Source organism: Phymastichus coffea, unplaced genomic scaffold (assembly GCF_024137745.1).
Source record: "Phymastichus coffea isolate CEN01 unplaced genomic scaffold, Cenicafe_Pcof_1.1 PCOF00047, whole genome shotgun sequence".
Classification (NCBI taxonomy): domain Eukaryota; kingdom Metazoa; phylum Arthropoda; class Insecta; order Hymenoptera; family Eulophidae; genus Phymastichus; species Phymastichus coffea.
Window position 1 is genome coordinate 702,465 of NW_026706858.1, and position 24,542 is coordinate 727,006.

Below are 24,542 nucleotides of genomic sequence, written 5' to 3' on the forward strand. Positions count from 1 at the left end.
ATATTGGCGATTTGTCGACCGTTAACTGCTGCTAAGGCACATAGAAGGGAGCCAATCAATCCGACCAATCGTCGTCTGTGTACAGAGGCACGAACGCCGTAATTAGCCGAGATTACCCGCGCTTGCCAAACCGCTCGCGAATCGCACGATGCAATTGCGTCGGTCGCGCTCGCCGCGAGGCCAAACTGCGCCGAATTTTCCGTGACGAGGACCTTTGCACGCTTTTCGACCAGAATCGATATCCAGCTTGGCGTGTCGCAAGAGGCTCGCGTGTTCGGCGATTTTTGATCGTTTCTCGGCCTGCGTCGAGTGGCGTGTGCGCGAGCAACAAGGTCGACCGAGGGAGAGGAGCAGCAGCGAACGGATTATGCCTTGCGAAGACGAGGCACGGCTCGGCCCGACAAGGTCCAATCAAAGCCGCCGAGCGCCGATCAACGTCTCTCGTTGGCATAACGCGCGCGCATGCTAATCGACTGGCCATCCAGTTGGCCATCTACAAACAAGCAGACTACAGACCACTGGCGAGGCTACGCGCGCGCTCGTTTTATTGCTATTCCATCGCCGGCGCTGCTCTCTGTCGAAACGAGCATTCCATCGTGCGCGCGTCGCCGCGTCGAGTGCAATCGCGCGAGTTTCCGTCGGCCCGGAAAGGACTCGCAGACTTCTGGAGCGCACGGAATTACGAGACTCGAATGCACTCGCGCTCGGGCTGATATTACACGCGGGAGAGCCGAGTCGCGAGCGAGCGGATGCGCTAACGTTATTATTGCGGACTGCGCGCCACGTTCTTGCCTCATTTCGGCGCTCTGGCTGCAGCCGCCTGCGCAACGCGTCGTGCTCGGGAAAACCGCCTGCGCGAACAACGAGCCCTTTTCGCCGGCATCGCAACGAGACGAGCTGCTGTTTGCCTCGCCTTCGTCTCCTTGACGAGAGCTCGGACGAGAGCTCGCACGTTTATTGGCGCTTCGGGTTGACGGCGCATTCGACAGGCTTCAATTTGTCCGTCGCTAACGCAGCCATTTGTATAACTTTAGGCCTCGCGCCCTGCCTCCAGCGAGTAATTAGTCCGCCGGTCCTGGCACTCCAATTACTCGCCTCTACGGAGCTTGCGAGTATTAAAAGGCCGAGTACTCGACGCGCCGCCGACGGAATTCTCTCGAGAATCGAGCCTCCTCTTCTTCTTTTCTTCGCGCTTGGCCCTGCTAACGAACGTCAATTTCGCGTAGCGCCGCTTTCACCTTTATGTCCGCGCGAACGTCTGAAGTGTGTCGAGTTACGACGGACGAGAAAGAACAAGAAAATTAGCAGAGCAGCTCATCTGCGCGACGTAATCGCCCCAGCGCTGGCGCTATTGTTGCGAAACAGTTGTGGGACGAAAATATGGGCCGCGGACAATGAGTTTGTAGACACGCGCGGATTATGCCGTTTTCCCTCGATCTCTCGGTTCTGTTCGCGCGGCGAACGCATTTGAATTCCGCAAGCGTTGGATGGGAATTTTCGACGCGCTTGCATTCTCCTCATTTTTTACTGGCTATGCCCGATTTGCTCGTGGTTGTTTTGCTTGAGAAATCATTTAGCGGAACCGCACGCGCCTTCCTTGAATATCCATGTTTTCGCGCACGAGAGTTTCTCTTCGGTAGGGTCGCAAATTTCAATGGCAATGGCCCGATTTCCGAATCTGATTTTCAATTAAAAATTAATAGTTACTAGATTGTCTCTGTTTTGTTCAATGCCTAACGAGCCCCGGGATCGATAGGACAAGTTCAAAGTTCATTTGCGATTATCGTAAGAAAGCGCCCAGTCAGTGCATATGTTGAAAATGAAAGTGAAAATATGTATTAATGATTTATCATTCATCTGTTTCAGGTGAGTAAGCACGTAAAGATTGTCCTTCGCGTCCTCGAAAGCCAGAAGAAATCCGAAGCAAGAGAGGTAAGGCAAAGCCGATAGCATAGAACTCGTTGAACGGCGCACTCGGTAGCTCGGTAGCTCGGTAGCTCGGTAGCTCGGGCTCCATTTCATCGAGGCAGATTGACAGCAGAAGACGCACCAAAGTACACCATCGAGGCCTCAAATTCAACGTCGCGCGCGAGAACCAAGTTGGCATGTCGTTTCCAGCGTAGAACTTCGCTATCTCGACTGCACTGTGCCGCTCAAGTTTCCCATTGTTTTTACAGCAAAACTTCATTATCTTCGTTGAATTTTCAGAGCCATCAACGTCTACGACCTCGCGTCAATTATTCGCGAGCGTCGCGTGTAATGAAAGTTTAGAGAGATTCGCCGCGACGCTCATAAACAATGTGCACTTCAATTCGGCGGGATTCTCGGCAATCCGCCGCGTTTAAGCGACGATATATCCAGGCTAGTGCTCGCAGTTACGATAATTAACTCGATTCTTACGCCCAAAGTTCAGCTTCCCTTGGAAATTTTCCTCGATAATTATCACTGGGGGCGCGCAAGCCCTTACCTCGCTGAAACAACGTCTCTGTAACGGAGCGTGCAGCGGCGACGACGGCGAATTGGACTCCAGCCTCGAGGCAACCAGCGAGAGAGTTTTCACGAATGCGAAAAGACGAAGACAGCGACACGCGAGGGTGATCGCCGTCCCGCCGAATCAATTGGGACACTGTATATTCATCGCCGTCCAGCGTGCTACCGCGGGAACGCTACCTGTAGTCTATTAAATCAAGCACTGCTCTCGCGCGTGCAGCCGACGTTTACACGCGATAATCGAATAGGACTCTCTCTCTCTCTCTCTCTTTCCTTTTCCAATTTACACGAGAAACCTACATCGCTTATCGGGTTAATTGCTCGAGTCTGAATTATTTAGTTTTTGGCGACCGTTTCAAGCCACGACGGCTCTTGGACGTTCGCACAAGTGTGCGTGGATGCGTTAGCGCAAGGGTTACATCCGAGCGACTAATTGCATATTCATGATGGTCGATCCAATCCCATTGGCGGCAGTGCTGTTAAGCGCAATACGAAAGTCAGCAGGACGAACGACGGAGAATAATATAATGCTGTCTAATGAGGACCGTTAAATAATTGCTACCGCAAGTTCGATCGCCTTCGAGTTGGCGTTGCTCGCTTGGAGTATGACTTAGTGGCAAGGAAGCGCGCTTCCAAATTCTGCGCTTTCGTTTAATTGTGCTGCCGCGCGATGGGAATTCCCCCGGGAACAAAGCACTCGGCATCAGCGGCAAAAGTCGGGACAATGTCACCTGGCAGACCGAAAAAAGATATATGAAAAGTCAATAACTTGCTTGCAGCTCCACGTCACGAAAACGCTTCTCTCCTCGGCGTATAGAGCATCTATGTAACAACGCCTGCACGCGAATTTCCAGTTGCCTGTCGTCCGGAAATTCGCGGCGCGTGTCAAACAAGCCGGCAATCGCCAAGATAGCATAGTTCGGCACACAGAGAGTTAGTTTCCTCTGAAATTGAAGCGAGATATACTTCGGCTTAGAGTGAGCTTTTCTCTTCGATGCGCTTGCTAATTGACCTAACGAGAATTGATGACGTTTCGCTGCGCAGCTGTGATGAGTTATTAGTAGCTTTTATGGGGTGGCATCGTAAAAAAACGGTCGCGAGAAAGAAATCCCTTTTACGTGCTTGTTAGAAAAATGGTCACTGGTATTTTTCTGGGATTTTTCAGTCAAAGCTTCTTCGCTCTTTCACCGAGGAAGCTCTGCCAATTATAGTCTTTTAAATGGACATCGTTATTCGAATTTTCGCGTAAACTTCACTTCACAAGTTATATGATAGACCTGACGTGCACGCAGTTTTAGCGAGGCAAATTTTAATCCGATTTGCTCCGCGCCAAAAACAACTTTCGGAAAGCTGCACTTTTGCGAATCAACGAGACTGTTATAAAAATAATAATTTTTCGAGTCTAATTTATCAAAGTTCAACTCGAACGATGCGATAATTATTTCTGAAGAACTGTACATCCGCAAATTGGCCTGCGCGAGAAATTGTGGTTCTCCTTGCATAGTACAAAAATGAAGTTCGTTAAAGGGGGACATTTGTAGCGAACAACGTAAGAAAATTGGAACGTTCTCGAGAGATCGAATCGAGAATCTCTTTCTCTCTCTCGCGCGCGCGCTCACTCCCTCTCCCTATTGCCCTCTCGCGCACGCGGCGTAATCATCGATCGCCGAAAGTCGAAGGATACTTTTGCGACCTAAAAAAATATTCTGAGATCTTTGCATGTGTACATGCATATTTAACTTATATACGCGTGCAGGTTGCATTATTCAGTATCCCCAGACGTAAGCAGTTTGCCAACTTTCTTTGCCTACTTTTTTTGTGTGCGGGCGTAATGCGCTTTGCATTATTTCCACGCGTGGTTTCAGAATTTTGTTGCTTAATTTATCACTGAAGTCAACTGGAAAGTTTCGTGTCAAAATTTTCAGTCGCGCTACTCGCTGTATATATATCCCCACGATAGTATAATGCCTTGTCGAGTATTTCATTTGTCCTATAGTTGGTCGCTTTCTACGACAAAAGAAACTTTGGATGGCTTACATCTGCTACTTTGTTTTCTATGCGAGGTCAATCATTTATTTGTTATTTTGTTCGTGAATTTTATTGAGAATTGTTTGAAATCATTAATGAACTTAAGATATTATTACAAGATACTCTATCGCAAACCTGTCGATTTTAAAAACAAATTCTATATTCTATCTTGAAAATAAAACACGATCTTAATGGTAAATCGGTAAATCTTGATATGAAACTCATTAGACACGTTCAGTAAGGAGCATAACATAACAAATTTCTAAATATTAATTATAAAGATGATTCATAATACTTTTTCGCGAGAACTTTCAAAACTTTTTTATCAATCTTTCCATTGGTATTCCGAGGCATCTGATCAATGAACTCAATAGAATCCTCTAATATATCGCTGTACTCCAACTCGACAGCTACTTTCGAAATTGCTTCTTTAGTAACCTAAAGTAAAGTACATTTCTAGTCACTTTTATCAAATGCAGTAATAGTTTTTTTTCAGGAAATCTATTTTTAACAACAGGCTATTTCTTACCGTGGATCCTGGAGTTATTTTAACGAAGGCTACAGGTCGTTCTATAAAAATTTCATGAGGAACGCCAATGACCGCAGCTTCAGCAACGTCAGGAAGAGCTAGTAGGAGATCTTCAACATGCACAGGGTGGATATCTATATCGCGATATCTTATAATATCTTTCATTCGTCCAACAATTACGATTTCTCCATTTTCGTCGTAATACGCTTCGTCGCCAGAATGAAACCAACCTGCACGTACATAATTATTCAATTTTATTTTATAGATACTTTTCAAACATTATTGGTAATCAACGCTTTCGAACCTTCATCATCAAAAACTTTCATTGTTTCTACAGGATTTTTGAAATAACCATAATTTACTGCTGACGTTTTTACGCATAATTCTCCGACTTTATTAAAACCCAATTTTTCATTAGTTTTCACATCTATAATTGAGAGTTGTGTGTTCGGTGCTACCATTCCTTCAGATAGAAGATTGCAACAGTCTTTGGTATATCTAGTCAGCTCACTAGTTTCAGTCAAACCTTCATAGATATATTAAAAATTGCATTCATTTGTCAAATATTTGATATGATTTTTTTCTCACTTACCCATTCGCTTACTAATTAAAGCATTAGGGAATCTTTTTTGTATTGTTTGCATCGATTTTACAGTCAACTTTGTTCCAATGGGAATCATCATTTTTACGGATTCAAGATTGTATTTACCCTCTATTTCATCAGTGCACAAAAGCATAAACTTGTATGTATCCAAACTAAATGTAGGAATCTAAAAATGTACAGACGTAAATATATATGCTTGAATTTCACAAATGAACTAGTAAGTAATATCAATTTTACCTTGAATCGTTCAATTATTTCGCAAGTTTCGTTGGGATCGAAGACTTGATGAAATATTTGTGTTGTTTTCTTAAGAATAAAACTCAAAGTATAACGCAAATGGATTCCCCAGCAAGGGTAGAAATAACACAGATGAACATCGTTTTCCACATCTTCATCGAGAATTGGAGTGATAGCTTGTACCTTGATCTGTTCATAAGAATGAGGAATACCTTTTGGTGTACCAGTAGTACCAGATGAAAAAGCTAACGAACAAATGGTATGTTGATTGAGTACGTCAACTACTTTGAATCTCTCAACTTCTTCATTGGATTGTTTGTTTATTATTTGATCAAACGATTCGAATCCCTTTTTCTCACCCAATACAATTATGTTACATTCGAGATTTTCTAATGTAGCAACTTCTTTTATGACATCCACTTTACTTTCGTGAGCGAAAATAACTTTTGGTTGCGCAGTTTTTATATATGATCTGACTGATACTGAAATAAAATAGTATGTAAATCAAATATTTCAAGTAAAGAATTAAAATAACAAAAAAAAACAATGTACTTGTATTAGCATCACAATCCATTGGATTATAAGTACCACCAACAAAGTATGTGGCAACAATGACACTGTATACATCTCGATGAATCGGAGAAAATAATGAAATAATGTCACCAGGAAGTATTCCCTCTTTCTCAAACCAGACCGCTAACCGTGTACTTTTCTCCTTCATATTAGCAAATGTAGTTTTCTTGCCCGTTGTAGCATCGATCTTATTCATAAATAATAAAAAGAAAGTATATTAAACACATTGTAAAGTTATTGTTCTCCTTGGAGGCATGGTTGCTTACTATTCCGACGTGCTGTGGATTTTTACTAAAAGCCTCAAAGACCATTTGTCCAATGTGTCGATCATCGTGAAAATCCCTTTCGCAGCCCTTTAGAATATTATCTTCTATTTTGAAACTGTTTCCATGCTAAGGGATTCGACAATGGCTTCATTAATTGAATATTCTGACAATTGAAAATACCGATTGATATATCATTTCATACGTACTAATTTTTTAACTACTGCGGCTTTTGCATGGTTTTCGTTGTTTATAAAAACCATGTTTCCGAATTGAAGATGGAGAAATCAGTTAGAATGGAAAGAAAGTCCGCGAACAGATAACTGAGAACGTACAAACACGAAATGAAATTTTTTCCATCAATACTGAGGTTTATCAAACCTCTTTTATACTTGCATTTTTTCCTTAAATTACGCACAGGTCAATAGAGAGTTGGAAAGCTTATGACGATAATACTTCCCGCGTGTGAATGCCGTTAATCATTCTTAAATAATTATTTTAAAAATAAGTACATATGTTTTAATGCGCACGCTTTTTAAAAGAAAACATTGGTAAGATAATCAATTATACAAATCAATGCGACAATATAGTGGAAAGTGGAAAAATTTGAAATACTGACGTAAATCATCAATGAAAGTATTGATAACATTTGCATTACCTGCTAACATTTTTATCTTTGTCAATGTTCGCTATCGTGGAAATTCTCAAATATATTCGGTTGTCGTGGGCATCGAGCAAATTATTAAAAAAACAGCTTTATCATCAATAAACTTTATTAATTATCAACCAATAATTAATGATTACATTATCAACGCGTATTGCTTTCATGAAAGTTCACTCATGTATTAAAAGATGCGCACGCACATAAGATAAATACAAGGAAAATAATTGCTACTTTTGTTTAACGGCAGTTCACTTGGCAACAAAGGACTCTGGCGCGAAACTTTGTTCGCAAACGATGCGAAGTTAATCCGTTGGTAAAGTGTATATATGCTCTATTCAGCTTGGAAAACAAGAATAATCGTAACTTTTTGCCGCAGTCACGGTGCTTACGCTCGCAAAACGGGCTCCATTTTGCACAGCTCTCAACACCAAATCGCAAAACGCTGCCAATTATTCTCGCCAAATGTACCGGACGTTCAATTGTTCATTAAAAGTTTTGTTCATCGATGCGCGAACAGATGAATAAATTTTTTTAATTGTTCATTCGTATGCCTGTAAAGGCTTACTCGTTTGAAGGAAACATGAAAAGTCCCTGAAATAAAGCTTCAGCTCGAAGGATAATCGAAAGGATAACCAAGCGTGAATGTACTTGAAAATTGTAATTTCATTCGTACAAATTATGAAAATTAATTAAACGTATCCAAGTGAGGCTGCTAGGCGACCATCAATTGCTCTATTTATAACGAGAACTGGCGCCACGAAAATTCAATTTTGAAAATGACAATAACAGTTTTGTTTGCATAACAGGTGCGCCTGCGTACACTCATTAACATTACACATCTTCACGCTTGAGTACTCTCTGTCTATATGTACGTGGAAATATCTCAAATAGGCGATTTAATGGCAACAACGTATGGCTATGCAAATTACTTGATGATGTTGTATAATACCATTAGTTAATAATGAACACGCAGTGATTTCGGCTCTGCGATTCAAATGGTAGTTGTTACACTCATTATAATAGTAGAGAGACTGGATTTCACATGCGAATGTGCCAAGCAGTCGAGGGATTGAATTTCATTCAATTTCCATTTCACTTATCGGTTCATCGCATTAATTAAATATTGGATATTAATGAAATATTGGCGAAAAGACGAAATGCTTCGAAGGTTGATGATAAAAAAGGAATAGTAGAAGAAGAACGATCAAATAACTCGACCATGAATTTGAAATATCCTCATTAAAAGAGCATCGGGCGCGTTCGGTTGGTCAGTACGTACAGCCTTTTACGCAAGCGACTACGTATACACCTAGCCACATATACGTGACTTTTCCTCGGCAAGGCCATTCGCTCGTATACGCGAGCGTTCGAATTCAAGTGCGGCGACTCGACTAGTCGTCAGCTCCGGATAAAATCTTTCTTCTCGTCTATCTCCCTGGCATCGGTAGGAAAGCCGATCGTTGATTAAATATTGACGCTCGGAGAAAGATTGGATTGTTGACTTTTGCCGAGTTCGGATTAATCGTGCGTGTACTCGGCGTAAATACACACATGCGCGGCGAGAAAAGGGAAGAGAGCAAGCGAGCTGCACACCGAAAGGTTCAGGTCGATCGATCGGGCGCTAAGAGCAAGAGCACGCGAAAATGTTTAAAGCGACGAATTCCCGACGGGGCGCGATGCTCAGCGATCCTCCTACGCTGTTTTATCTCTCTTTCGCTTCGTTCGCTGCACTATCGAGCTGCTCGTCGATTGTAAAGGCTTGGCGTTCGTAGGTCCTTTCCTCTTACTATAGCGATGGCCGCGCTAATTAATTGAAAGCGCTATATCCGATTCGCATTGCGATGTATCGAACTTGTCGGCATTTCGCGATTATACGGAGCAGCGTTAGTCGAGTGCTTTCTTTCTTCTGCATCTCCGTTCGGCGTTTTATCCCTGCTAAATGTTATTTGCTTTGGTTGGCATTGAACGTAGCTTCCTTCAGATTTTCTCTTTCGACGTTTTGTCTCGGCGATTGCACGAGCGCCATGGCACTGCGTTCACCTGTTTCTTCTTCGTTGCGAAAAAAAACCTGTTTTAAAGAGGCAGGTTTATTCGTAACATTTTCAAATCAGGCCTTGATTAAACTTGCCTGACGACGTGGTCACGCTTTAGTTTTGGACCGCGTTCGCTCATCACAGAACTGTAGCCGTTTCGTTTCTCAAATTATGTTTCTCGGAAGAAAGCTTGAATTTATCGAATATTCCCCGCGAAAACAAGGAAAAAGCACATTTTTCCCTAAGCACACACTACAACCGCGAGCATTAAATTTGGCCGCTATCAATAAGAAAAAAACAGCAGCTGCACTAATAAAAAGTTTGGATCCTCCGTACGATGCAAAAAATAAAAGAAAAACAAAGAAAGTGCCATATCTCGTTTGCATTACGCGGCTCGTCGTAAAACTCACTCTCCCCCGCAAAGCAAGAGAAACAGAGAGATAAAAATAGCGAGAGCAACAAAGAATAATCAGAGCGTATCCTTATCTATGCGTCATTTTTCCTCGTTATCCATAACTTTGGTCGCTGTGTATCGGCGCTTCCACTTGCGAGACGAATAGGCTAACCGAGATTTCCTCGGGGATGGCAACAGGCAAACAACGACATCACGCCACCCAGGGGCGAACGCGGAGAAAGCGTTCGGAGACATTGTCGATTTTTATAGCCGCTTTGCTCGTGTATATGACGTCCTTTTCCCTCGTGTATATATCCTCGGATCTCATCATTGTTTTAATTGTAGCGGTAGGCGAAGCTTCCAAGGAGCCGATGCTCCGCGGAAACTTGGCAGATGGATGAACTCATTAGTTTATCGAGATGTTGTATTAGATATGAATCTAGGTCGGATGAGCTGCCTCACTTTCCAACTTCGTCAATATTTCATCCGCTGAAGCCAGATGGACCTTCAAACCTGTGCGCGTTGCCGCTGTGTGACCTGGATCTTTCTGAAATCGCCTAAAACAAACTGATGTCAGTGCAACTTGCAATTGTACGTGTACTCCCTCAAAGTTTTCGATTCAACTAGCGTAGCGAGTAGCTCGTTTTCGCTTTGATATAATCAGAATAGCCGCGCTGTCGCGATAATATATTGGATTTGTTAAGAAATCGAGTTGAAAGTCTGTTAAACTGATGCGTCGCCAGGTGGAAGAGATTAAGCGAGCGGGTGTCGTTAGCGGATTCTTATCTAAGGGTAAGAATTTACTTTTTTCATTAACGACTCTAAGTGAAAATCGTCCATTGAAAGTGACAAGACCGCAGGGGTAATTGGTTCGCGAAGGTATTGCGTTAAATATTTATGAAAGTGCATTTAACAAAGCCGTAAATAAAAAAAGAAGAGGCGAGTAGAGAAGAGAATGGGAGGGAGACAACGACGTAGTGATTTTATTCCGCGGTGCTTGACTCACGTCGGAATGAACGACAGCGAAGCTTTTCTTCGCAGCTCAATTGTTGTGGCTTTCCCTAAAGACGCGAAGCCAGGGAATACAAGGGGGTGCTAGAATTTTTTTTTCTTTTTTGCTACTTCCCCAGAGATGGAGAGAGTGGCGAGACTCTAGAATCCTATTTTCTTTTCTTTGTTAGAGTGTGGCTACGAGAAACTATCTTTTTTAATCGATTCTGCCAACTCGAAGCATATTTCTGTCTGTCTGTCTCTCTCTCTCTCTCTCTCTCTCTCTCTCTCTCTCTCTCTCTCTCTCTCTCTCTCTCTCTCTCTCTCTCTCTCTCTCTCTCTCTCTCTCTCTCTCTCTCTCTCTCTCTCTCTCTCTCTCTCTCTCTCGGTAATTAAGCTTGTGCCGAAGCAAAATTTGCACTGCCGAGAATCTCGACTATTTTAATTTTCTGAATGTCAGTTACGAGGAAAAGAAATTCCGAATTGACACTAATTCACGAGGCGGAGGTTGATCAAGTTGAGAAAAACCACATACTGCCTATGCGCTTATTTGTCTTTTCATCCCCTTGCTGCCAATTTAGACTGTCGCTTTTTCGGAATGACGTCAGAGAAATAACGTGTTTATAACCTCACTGATTAGATTATATCTCTTTCATCGTACATGGTGTCTTATATAGCCAGATCGATTACAGCATGCATTATCCGGATAAATTTTTCCAATATCCCTTTAGCCAAGGCGATCCTGAAGATCAAAGCCCAAAGAGTCGATCCATCTCTATTTACTTTTGCCACATATACGCGATCGGAAAGCATCGCATAAAAATGATTTGTCAAAGGTAACTTTGCAACCAGCCACAATTTTTTTTTTCGACTCTTAACTCGATGGCATTTTTGAGTCTAATTACGCTTCCAGGTCTATTTTTGATTGTTCTAACGGCGCAGTGGCCCGCGATTTCACAATAAACTTCCTCTCGCGCGTAACACTGACCTACAAAAAAAAGCGCCTGGTGGCTTGCTGCCAACCGTGGCGTGTCTTTTTTCTCTCCTTCTAGCGCGATAAATAAATTTGTGCGTCGACTTCTTTTCTTCTGTTGCTCGTCGATGATGCACCTGTACGATGACTTTGCGAAACACAGCGCGAGAGAGATAATCACGCGCAGGAGGTCATGAGTTGGCTCTTTTGAGAACTCATCTGTTTTCAAATTGTCACTTGGACAATATTTAAAGCTTCTCGAAATATCCTCCTCGAGGGAAGTTTTCGAGAAAGCTCACGCGTAACGGAAAAAAAAACAAATTGCCACATAGGAATTTTGAAGACAGAGCTCTTTAATGCCTTGCCACGTAGACGAAACTTTAAGACAGCCTCTTAGCGCCAAATCACTCGTTTTCTACTCGTTTCGTGAAAGCCTAATTACACTATCAGTCAAACCGTTTGAACAAGCAATTTAAAAAGCAACTTTTCTTTCTTTCTCTCGGCAATGTTTTGTTATAACAAGCGCCGCGCTGGCTTTTACGATGATTACAATGAAAAATTAAAAAAATAAAGTTACGAGGTAATGATCGGGACACAATATACAATTCAATGCTTAGAACGCTGTTAACGTTTTAATAATATCCTACAACACGCACTGCAGACATTTAATGTGCAACTTTTCACATTTGTCAATGACAGCATCAAATACGAAGTAACTTTTCAATTCAGCCCTGACGAGAGACTAGGAAAAAGTCGACTTTTGCGCAAAGCAGAACCAGGAAAAGCGTTGAAGCATCGTACATGGGTTTACATCTGCGACCGTGTATTCGCCATGTTTTTTCCCCGGAAAAAGAAACTTCAGGTCTGATATTTCCAATATTCCGATCGATATTTGCTAGCAAAAGAGGAGAGGAGAAAGCTTTGAAAATCGCCAACAACTACGCGGCAGACTGTAAAACAATTGCGTACCGAGAACGCGCGTACGTACGTGCCGTCAATGCCAATATCGCATTTGCAAGCTCGGTCAATTTGAACGATGCATATGCATGAAGCTTGCGGGATTATCACCTCTGCTTACAATTGTTTCCAAGTCGATGCTATTTCCCGTACTACCGGTGGCAGGGGATTATGCTAATCTCGCCTGCGCATGCCCAATGCCACTTTTGGGAAGATCCCCCTTCCCCACCCTCTCTTTCTTTCTTGCTCTCTGGAGAAACAGCGAAGTTAAAAATAGGGTTTGCGTCAGTACAGTCGAGGGAAATTCGGTTGAGACCTAGAAAAACTTGCAGAATAGCAGTCTTGCCCACTGCTGTGTTACAAGTAGGACGATTCTCGTTACTTCTCGAGTTTTCGCGCCTCGCGCACGCGAGGACTTTATTCATAAATTTGGTGGCACAGCTTCGCCGTCTGTCGTCTGCTTCGCGAGTGACGCGACAGTGCCTAAAACAATTGTCTCGTTCGCGCACGTGGATGGCCAAGCACGTGGCGATTATTATTTTAACGTTTTCAGTGCTACGCACGCGCTCTCTGCTCGAAATCCGCGAGCGCGAGACCGCCAGGATAATGACAAATACGTGATGTTATTTACAAGTGGATATTCGAGATAAAAGAGTGCACGTCGTGTCTTTTTTTAATTATTTTTTTCGTTCGAATGCACGTGCCGAAAGAATAATCCGCGAAGTTGCACGTACTACAGTGTGCAGCTCGAATACGCTTTATCCGCACTCGCGGCAATTCGAAAAACGCTTTTTCGTTCGATGAGATAATGTTTTTTTCGCTTTATCAGGATGTACATGCATATTTCGCGATCAACCTTTCGTGTCGTTTGTAAAAAATACAGTAGTCCAACCGAATTGCCCGCATCAGATAGCTTTTGAAACAAAAATTTTTTAGCGCACAATTATCTTTGTGTGCGTATGATTAGGCAAATTCTAGGAGAGGAACGATAAAAAAAATTTCTTTTCAAAATGGTAATAAAACTAGTAATGTTCAATGCGCTTCGCGTGCTCGTATTTTTCGTCTTTTTTTGCATTCATTTTAATGCACCAATATAGATTAAAACTTTTATCGGCGAAATTAAAAATTTTAAAATTCAATATGCATTATATATTCCCTTGATTTAATATGAGATATAGCCGACGATATTATTTATTGGTAGCACTTACGTTGATACTCATGATTTAAAAATGTTATGAATGAATTCTAAAAACATTATAGTTTTCTATAATGAAACCCTGCATGATGTAAATAATATACTTCGGTTTAGATAGTTCACGAGTGTAATTAGTGCCTTTTCAAAACAAATTTCTAATATTTTACGTAGTTTTATAAAGCCAAAATCATTTTACAATATTTTATTGCGATAATCTTTCGATTTATATCTTTTATTGCCTACTTCGTTTATTTAAAACTATACTTTCGCATGGAACAAAATTCAATTAATTTCTCTACCAAGGTATCACAGTCGATCATTATTTTGAGGTTAGTGTGATTAAATTAATCAATGTATATTAAATTCATGCCAACTATGCCGATACACTTTTCGAACATTCAATCATTTAGGAAAATGTGCAGTAATCTTTCATAGCCAATTCAATCACGAATATGTTGACTTCACGTTGTCAGATTCTCTTTATTTATAAAAAGAAAAGAATAAAAGGGAAATAATACAAATATAGGATACACACAAGCATACACACACCTGTGTGTGTGTGTGTGTGTGTGTGTGTGTGTGTGTGTGTGTGTGTGTGTGTGTGTGTGTGTGTGTGTGTGTGTGTGTGTGTGTGTGTGTGTGTGTGTGTGTGTGTGTGTGTGTGTGTGTGTGTGTGCGCGCGTGTGTGTGCGTGTGTGTGTGTAAAAGAGAAAAAGAGTTTATTCCCGTCTCCTTTCTACTCAATGTCTTGTGCCTACATTATCAACGCATAAATAATAAACTGCACGTGAGTAGAGCGACTCGAAAAAAAAGAAAGAGAACATCGTAAGCAACGCTGATGACGCAGGCGGCGGCGGTGGCTCTTAAGAGCTTTGCTCACCTAATGGTCGACGCGCGTTTTATGAAACAGAAAATAGCGTGGGTACGCACACGCCCACGCTCCAATATAGACTTCATTTCTTTTCTTTCCATTGGAAAGATGAATAGGTGAATGCTCTTTGGACGATTTCGTAGGTGCAATGTGTATACTTGATAATTCGGCGTTGATCGGTGCTAAAAATTCGTTTTTGATTAAATCTACGTCGGACGTGTAAATGCACGTGGATAAGCTTGAAGATTGATAATGAAATATCAGTTGGTTCGCGTGATGAGCGGAATCTACAAATGCGTAAGGACTGTAAACAGAGATGGACAAGTGTTGAGACATAGTTGACTAGGAGTTACGGAAGAAATACTGGAGCTTTTCGCGTTGACGGTTGTTACGGTTCTAAAACTAGATCAAAGCGAGTCTAGCATTATAGCCGATAGCTGCGATTGGAAATTGAAACTCTCGAGAATCTATAATCTCATATCGCTGATACGAGCCATGGAGCTTTCATATATGCGCATTAAAGTGCTCTACGACGTGAAAGCCGGCAATCCACGGATTGGTCTGGAATAGCACCAATGAAACCTATTCCGTTCTGGATACGATACCCATCGCTCGTCTCTTCAATGATACATGCACACTAGCTACCGCGTGTACAGCAGCTGAGAATTTTACTAATGGCTCCCATATAACAGCGCCACGTGGAATTCCACTAGTGATCGCTTACCGAACTTCACACCTCGTTATACCACTGCGTTTCCACATGACTCGTCGCCTTTCTTTCTCTTTCCAAACATGAATCCTCCTCGTTTCTACCCTGCTAAATTTCAAAAAGCTCGTGAATCGCACTTTTTCCCCTCTGAACGCGAATTTCGCGCCAAAGAAAAATAAATCGTGCCTCGAAACATTTCAGCCCGTAATTCACTCGGCTCGTTGCGAGTGTGTCGATAAGACAAACGCGCCTTGTGGTTTTTTTCCGCCGTGCGCCTGCGAAATGCGATGCGCACGAAGAGAGAACGGAAAGAACGGCGACGAGGAGTATAAGTTGCGACACGCTTCCACGCGGCCTAGCCCCTGGAGAAAATTATTAGATTTTTTAGGGATAATGCGCGCTTACAAAAATAGGTAAAAACAAGCAGCCGAAACTCGATTGCATCGAAACAAAGAACGAATTGAGCGTTTGAGGGCCTCGCGCGTAACCATATATATACGAGCGAGTGCCCTGTTTTCCGCGGGAGAGGTTACTGGGGAATCGACTGGTCTCGCTTTTCCGAATGTTGAGATAAGGCTCCCCTGCCGATGCCATAGCGATATTTCAAATGTTTTACGATTACGCTGTAAATTGTTTTCTTAAGGTTCGCTTCTTTCTCTCTCGGTTGCAGGTGAGTCTCCTTATCGGCAGCACCAGCATGAGTAACGGCGCTCATAAAGAAAAGCCTCGTGAGCGAGACCGGCTTCTCAAGGTAAACGATTAGATGTACACTTATCCGAGGTACTCGGCACTCGGCAAACATCGGCGAGCTTTGAATCGCACGGCACGAGTAAGCCAACCTCTCTGCCCCTCGCGAAGCTTTTCGAGGTGCCTGAGTTTTCCGTTGAATAGTGAACTTTGAAACGCGCAGATCTAGTCCATTAGAACTGAAAAGCACCGTGAGAGGCCTTTGTAAGGCGCGACTCGTGCGGATCTCTTGGAATTTTCGTCCAAAGCCCGAAACCCACGCAAACGCGGCCGAAGATTTCCCGGCGAAGAGATAATTTCAACTGGCGCAGCAAGTTTAGGTTAGAAGCTCTGGTCGATATATGCGCGGACGATTAATAATTGCCGAAGCTTCAGTCGAGCGTGTAACGCTGCTAGCGCTGCAAGCTCGAGAGCCCATAGATTCGCGAGGCGAGTCTCTTATTAAAGTCAGCCGCGGTCGTTAAAGAAAAAAGAAGCGAGGAGGAGCTGGCCCTTGGAGAGATCGAGTTTTATGAGGCAACAAAGAGGATATCGCGCGCTCCCTGCAGGCTCGCAACGGAAACTCGTCCTCTTTTCTCTTTCTCTTCGGAGCGTCGGCTTCGGCTTCTTTCTTTCTTTCTTTCTTTCTTTCTTCCATTCTTTCTTTTCCTCGTGCAGGATTAACGGATGCCACCGTGGCGACGGCCAGAGAGACTCGGGCTCCCTTTAATTGGGTTTCGCTCATTTTACCTATCGCATTTCAATCGCCGAGAACAACTTGTTCGATGCTCAGAGACAGCAATTTTAATTCCTCCTTCCTTTCTTTCTTTAATCTGCAGAGGAAAAAGCTCCGGGGGACAAGGGCCAAAGCTTTTAAGACGCGCAATTTAATATGCGCCGATACTTGGGTGCCAAAGGGCTGCAACGTATCCGTTCCAGCCTAAGCTCTCGCCTTTTTCCGTTCCGTCCCCTTTCCAAATGCGATTTTAACTTTAAACTCATTTAGCTAGACCCCGTCGCGCGACTTTACGAATTGGCGATGATTTAGCTCCGTTGCTTGGCTTGACTCATAAATCGTTCCTTACCCCTTTTCCGCACGTTCTTCTCCAACGAGCGATGGCTGAGCTGAGCGCCACCGAAATTTGCCCGAAACAATGCAGCCCGCAAAAAGAGGAAAAACCGCAAGGCGAATATCTCTTTTGGGGGACTGTAATAGGTCTTGATTCCGATAAATCAGCATCCCCTGGAACAATATACACCTTGGCCACGGGTGACCAAGAAAAAGATCGCCTCGTCCTCTCGTTTATTCGAGCGTGCAGCCCGCTATCGGAGCAGCGTACACGCGTGGACGAAGCCGTGTTTTCTTTCTCGGTGCCAATGATCGTCAATCCCACATTTCGCTTCTCATTATGCGAAAGCCATCGCAGCAAGCGGCACGTCGAGGCAGAGCTTTGCCCCTCGTGCAGTCTGATAATGCCGGGATTCGCAAGCTCAAATGCAATCCGCGATTCCTCCAAGCTCTCTGTCGATTCTTATTCCGTTGCTCGACGCTACCTTAACCAGATTCTAGTCGGCAATTGGCCGCGCAAGCGAGCGCCTGCCAACGGAAATGCCGTACCTTCTCGTCTCTTCTCGTACCGAGCGATCGAGCAAGCTATCTCCTATTCTGATTTTACCGAGCCATTCGTCCAAATGTGCTTAATCGATGTAGAAGAGAGACTGGCTTGCCGGACTTTTTTTTCTCCGTCCTTTCTTTCCCCCTGCCTTTCGTGAACATTTCAACGCGCCGTCACTTCCTTTTTTAATTTTTCTCGTCTGCCCTTTGTTCCCCGGCTCTTCGCCAATTACTCGGCGCTTATTTTCACCCCGCGCTTTTCCATTAAGACCATGAGTGCTCTTTTTCGCTCGGTCGTTTATTGTTTTTTCGATTGCGCTCTGCTTCCCGGCCGCTTTCTGGCGATGTCTTTTTCGAATGTCGCATAGACCAAGCGAAATGTTACCGCTACACTGGGAATCGAGAACGCGCCATGGTGCCCGTTCGGATCCAATGAAAGGCGAGCGGTCATTAACAATCCGCTCAGTCTATCGCAAAATATTAATTGACACGGACTAAGGTACACCGCTATACTAAGTCGCGGACAAACAAAAGGCAAGCGTAGTAATAACGAAACAGAGCAGCTCTCTCGCGCGATAATAACGAGGGCGCAGCGGGCGAAAGCTCATTAAAAAGCATTTAACGAAGTATGTCTCGCGTAAAAGAAACCGCGAAAGAGCAGCAAACAAGAAAAAGTACCTCTTAATTGTCGCCTCGTCTATATCGATTATTATTCTCTCGCTCTGCTTTTGCTTCGGCCACCGAAGTCACGAAACGTATGTAGGCGTTTGATTTATAACATTCGGCTTCGGACGGCTTACGAGAGGAAACATTGCGAGACAATTATTTTCGCTTAAAGGAAAAAGGTGTCGATCACCGATATTATTTATCGGCCAATTTCCGAAAGCAAACATACGTGAAAACACATTCGGCGGGCACCTTGGGGAACCTGTTGGGAAAAGAAAACAATGACCTCTGAGATAATTAACCGAGTGGGAAAATAGTAGTCGCGCGCGACAGTTTTGTGCTTTAATATAACGCGTGGGGTTATAATTTGATAACATGTTATGAAAGTTTAATGCCACGGATCTGGTTTACGGAAAATTCAGTAAACACAGGCTGAGCCGTAGTTCACTGCTTGACATTCATTCACCGATTTATGGCTTATACAGCATTAAATTGAGCTTTTTCTCAAGCACACATCCTAAGTCATGTTTATACTTCAATTTCGTGCATTTGCATGCTCATAAAGTGTCGTCAACGCAGCTGTTAGATTTTCCTTTAATTTCAACTTGGATCTGTTAAATGATTTGGAAAATAAAGCGAATATCGTCAATATTTGCAATGACCTCGCCCGACTATTCGTCTTCGTTACCAGCTCTATGTTTCCGATGTTACAGCACTAATTGCTGCCGCAACAATATTAATGGACTTGCGGACAACGCGTATTTTTATCTTTCTTCTCGGCAAAAGAACAGACATGGAATGGTAATCATTTCAATGCCAACATATGTTTGCACACATCACACTTTTACGAGCTGAACTCGAAAAAAAAGCCTCACTCAGGGCCACTCGCAAGATAAAAGTCAATTCTAATAGCTAGGCACAAAGCAGATTATTCAGATGCGTGCTGTAGCCGCGCGCAAACTAGGCTTATGTCAGCGCGCAACCAACTGTGCGCATTATGCAAACAAGAGGAACAGTATATCGATAGTTAGCGCGCGATTCTCTCTACGCAGAGAGACGATTCAGAGATGGCGCAGTGCAAGCTCGCGAAGACGTTGCTCGACGCGATAGCGAGATACTCGTAGCCAGAGCAAGCACAGCGAAACTGCGAGAGTGGCCGTTGGCGGCTAATAAGGTCTCCGGTGACTCTGGTGGCTCGGGTGAAGAAGAAGCCTCGCGGTAGCGCGCGCCCGAGTCGAAAATAAACGGCGAGCACGTGCGTGCGCTGCGCCGGCCAGTCGGTCAAACGCCCCGAGATTAGCGCGCACTAGCTCGACGTACTTTTCGAAAGCGACGCTCGCCTTCCGCTCCAGCTGCTTCAGCTCCTTCGAGATCACTCTGCACGCGCACTTGGCCACGCGAGGGCAATTGGCGCGCGCGTGCAGCGGCACTCGGGCCGCTTCTCGAACGCCACGACGGCCGCGCACCGCTGCAAGTCGTCGCACGCGAGGGGAACGAAAGCGGCGCGCAGTAAAATTGGCGCGCGTAACGAATGAGCTAGTCGGCCAGCGCGACTAGCGCAAGCTCGATCGTGTGCCGATCGCGTCGCCGTTGCGGGGAGCTCGCCAATTGCGTCGCGACGAGCGCGAGGTGTGCAGGTGTGCTTTCAGCGGGGCGCAAACAAGGGCCCTCGGCTGCGCCGCCCGCGCCGCCCGCGCCGCCCGCGCCCCACTTTCGCGAGCGACCGAGCGAGCGAGCGAGCGAGAGAGCAACAGGCCTCCGCTATCGACCCGCCGCACGCACACTCGTGCACAGGCCTCGCGCTCTCGCCACCTCCCAAAGCCGTCATTGTCGGGTGACGACGCTGCGGCGCTTTTTCCCGCTCCTTATTCCTTTGCCTTTTGCTCCTTATTCTTTGTTTCGCTGGGTTCGCGCGAGATGGCTGATACGAGCGCAGGCACGTCGCAGAGACGAGTTATTGGCCGGTGCTTTTACGCGCGGCTTATCCGAGCGGCATCAAAGCCCAATCAGATTGGGCGTACGAATTCTGTTCGCTGCTGATGAAATTGCCAGGCCACTTGGTCTTGTTGTCAAAGCAGGCTTACGGAGGACTTGAAAAGCTTACAAGAGGTGCCGAGCGAAGATACGCTCGAGATGGAATTTGCTCTGTGTCCCTCTCGCCGCGTGTACGCACCATGCGAAATTCAATTTACCCGGAGCTTACGCGCGTCTCGCAAACTTTCCGGAATACGGCTTAAGTATGCCGACTACAGTGAACTAATTTCGAGCGCTGATACGGCGGTCAATTATTACGAAGGAGATTAGTCATTCGATGCTCGTCGGCAGAAGCGCTCGAATCATTCACTAGAGACGTTGCCATTACGTTGTCGGGAGGCTCGATCAAACGGCAAGCCCAGTTTTGAATTGGAATATTCAGTCACGCGCAGTATTGAGCCCCACTGCGTGTATATACACTCTGGCTTCGCACGCGCTGTTCGCGCGAGAATCATAGTGCCAATCCTGTCGAGCTTATTAAAACCAGCGAGTGCATTCGATGTATTGCTGATAAACAAAATGGACAAGTCAAGTTACGGAAGCAATGAACTTTTATCGAGTGTTTTGCAGCAATGAGGCTTATTAACGGAGAGGGAGAGAGGAAAAAAGTGAGTCCGCGGTCGCGAGTCTCCAAATTACGAAAGTTTGCTTCGAAACAAAGCTCGTGGGAATGTCAAAGCGCAAAGTTTTCGCGCGCTCGAGAAAGACGGCTGGCAAAAGTTTTGCAAACATTTTTGCAGAAAGGAAGATTCACGGCCCGAGTGAACAAACTGAATTAGTATTCATTAAGCTCGAGGAATCCTGAGTTATCCCGAGTATGCCGTCGACTCCAGAAATGAAGATTCCTCTCTTGAAAAGCTCAAATAGTTCCTCTTCTTCGTTGATTGAGCTGTAGCTGCTCTTTTTTTATTCGCCTTCGAAGAAAATGCCGAACATGCACTGGGCTCTCTTAGTAAACAAGATTGTGTATTGTGTATGTGTTCGAGAGAGCTCAAACTCTTTTATTGTAATTAGCATTTTTACGCGATGGAGTAATTTCGATATCGCCCAAGGAGGGATCAGCTATTTGCTACGTAATTCCTGGCAGGTCGGCTTTTTTCCGTTCCTCTTTTTGGCGATACCTTCGAAAAATCTTAATATCGCAGAACTTCTTTTTGTTTGGTTATTTACGGAAAAACATTGTAAGAAGGACGATTCGGTGAATAAAAATAAGGAAATGAAATACTTTTGTCGAAGCAAGCGACACAGCCGTCGCGAGATTCAAAATCCTTGAATGTGAACCTGTTAGATTTACTCCAAGATCAACGTTTCAAATCATTTCATTCCCCTTAAAAAGGGAACGGGGCGCAAAGCATCGGCAACTTTAGGGCACTCACGTAGTCCGTTATGCAAAAGAGGTCGCTGTAGCAAAACCAATGGGCTTTCCTTGCCGGCTAGAAGTAAGCAAATAGGTCTCGGGCTTTGATTAATGCCACACGGGCTGCGCCTGCTCGCCCCGTGCCTAGCACGCACACGCGCACACAGAAAGAAAAATGCCGTAGCTTCTTATCCGACCCCCACCGCTGCTGCAATAAGGCTGTGACGCCGCGTAAATCCTCTGCGTTTCGCATGCACGTCAGCTGTTCTTCCTCCTCGCCGCGTGCCGCTCCTTTTCAAATGAAGAACTTTCTTCTTTTACTACTGATGGGTACGTATTTTGTTTTTTTTCGACTCGCGATTTTCCAGGCCGAAATCGCGTGTACAAAACGCTTCTGCGCCGTTGGTGGTAGAGTTATGACCGGTCTACTTTCCCCTTTTCGAAGGTTTGTTCATTGACGAAAGAGTGGATATGTGCTGTCGAATAGCAAAATCCAGAGATGTATTTTTCGTAAATGGAAGGATATTCCAAGCGCTACAAGGTCCTATAATAAAATATTATAATATCGATACGTAATACCGGCAGTCACATGGAGAGCAGTCAAATAATGAACGATCCTCTTGTTAACATCAGATGAATTTCTTTTTTATAACCTTCGTTCGATAAAAGCAACTCAAACTTGAGTAATCAACAACTCCATGCATGTATATTGCACACACATTCACACATGCACGTGTAGAGGCATTTTCCGAAAATAATGTAAAACATTTTTCTATGAAGATTCTGATAAAACTATTTTTTACCAAATCAAAGCCTCTTCTGCGAGGAAACAACACGCATGATTCGAAATTTAGTATATTTTTAAACATCAAGTCACTATGTATAAAGTACAGGGTTATTATCGCACATCTGGCAATTTTCTCTTCTAATATTTATCAATGGTAGATTTGAAGAAGTTGGCCAATGTGTGCTTCGCTCTCACTTACACTTGTTGGCAATTGCGAGTCTTCCAGCATTTCATCGTGGCTTCAGAGTACACTATCTCTACAACCAATTAAAAATATTCTCGCGCTTTGCAACAGTTTTATAACTTCCTGTCCATACCGCAGCATAAAGTAAATGAAGTGATGTACCAAGCTGAACGATATTAAGCATAGCCATAGTTGGAGGCTCGATGTCGATGAAATGTGTACGAAACAAATGAATATATTTGCCAGCTTTAACGCGAATATCACTGTTCTCGTCTAGGAATGGATAATCATAATCAATATCAATGCGACTGCCTGAATCTTTGCGCCATTTATCGAGGATCGGACAATGACTTTCGGCATCCGCGACGACAGACATCGGTATGTGTTATTGGCAACTTGCTTGGTAATCTGTCAACTTCAAGATTGTTCTACTGCAAGAGTTGATGATTATGTAGAGACTTTCAAGCAGTCATTTTCTTATTCTTTTTGTAACCGAGATAAAAAGTCTTGATAAACGGATTCCAATGTCGATCTCCCAAATCCTAACCAACGCCACAACAGTTTACCTAGCAAAAGATTGAGGAACATGATAAGCGTATCTGCGAATCTTAGTTCTTACAATTGGGCATTTTATTTTCGACTTGATTCATTTTTTATTAAAACGCGTTGCCGATCGAAGTCCCATCGCATTCTATCTGACCGTTGGTGTTGCTGTTCAGATCTCGTTCGGATTACAGCGAGCTATCTCATGCTCGACGCTCGATCGACTTTTTCCACATTGGTATTGAGCTGAATATGATCGTATTTATTCGATGTCCGATGCCACAATGCGAGTGAGAAAGAAAGAGCGAGAATCGACGGAGCTTGAATCGATGGGCGTAACTCCTCAGATCTTTAACTCTTCGATGCCCTAGAAAACAATTTACATTTGATTTTATTTCAAGATCAGGATAGTCTGGCAAGTAATATAATTTTTTTGGTAATATTATATCTTTGCCCTATTCCATGTCAATTTATAAAATGTAACGAAAGGATAAAATCCATAAGAAAGTGAAAGGAGTGAATTTAAGATTCTTGTACAAGCTGCTATGAGTGGAAGAACTACGCTCATTTATGGTCGCATTGTCGGATTCAATACAGATTGTGTCAGATAGTTTTATAAAAACCATAGGTTTCAATTCTACTGTGAAACTTGTGGAATATATTGCCGATAATAATTCAGAAGAACTGGCGCCGATTAAGCGTACTCGTTTTTCATTCTGCCGTGGCTAGTCAGATACTAACGATGCTGTCCACCTGCAAACAGCTCATATTGTACATTGATCTTTGAAAATAATACTTTGAAGTACTTATATTGTCGTAATTTATACTTCTTGGTATTTCACGGGCACTAGGAAAAGTTAGCATTTGGATAATGTAAGATTAATCGGATTATACTGACGATTTGTACTCACAACATATTCACAACATTCATTTTTCTGCGTAAGTAATGTATGGACAACATTCCGATGAATTTTAATGCCGGTGTCGTCATTTAATTGAAAAGAACGAAAAAATTCAATATATTTACACGAACTGATGTTTGATAATCTTGGCTGATTAAAGGCTGTGCAGAAAGTTGCCTGGGTCGATGAGCGAAAGGCAATTTAATTAGAGGACAGCA

General features: G+C 43.7%; 2 protein-coding genes across 5 annotated transcripts in view; one reads left to right on the forward strand and one right to left on the reverse strand.

Annotated features, from left to right (window-relative positions):
* The window catches only part of LOC131665006 (pseudouridylate synthase RPUSD2-like), an 89,672-nt gene that overhangs the window by 29,211 nt on the left and 35,919 nt on the right, over positions 1 to 24,542 (forward strand). The window lies entirely within an intron of this gene.
* Positions 3,779 to 5,751, reverse strand: LOC131665008 (luciferin 4-monooxygenase-like). The gene is made up of 3 exons (XM_058936578.1): positions 5,352 to 5,751; positions 5,048 to 5,277; positions 3,779 to 4,956 (listed from the first exon to the last, which is right to left on the reverse strand). Exons 1-3 carry the CDS (start codon positions 5,506 to 5,508, stop codon positions 4,792 to 4,794), a joined length of 552 nt encoding a protein of 183 aa, XP_058792561.1. The 5' UTR covers positions 5,509 to 5,751; the 3' UTR covers positions 3,779 to 4,791.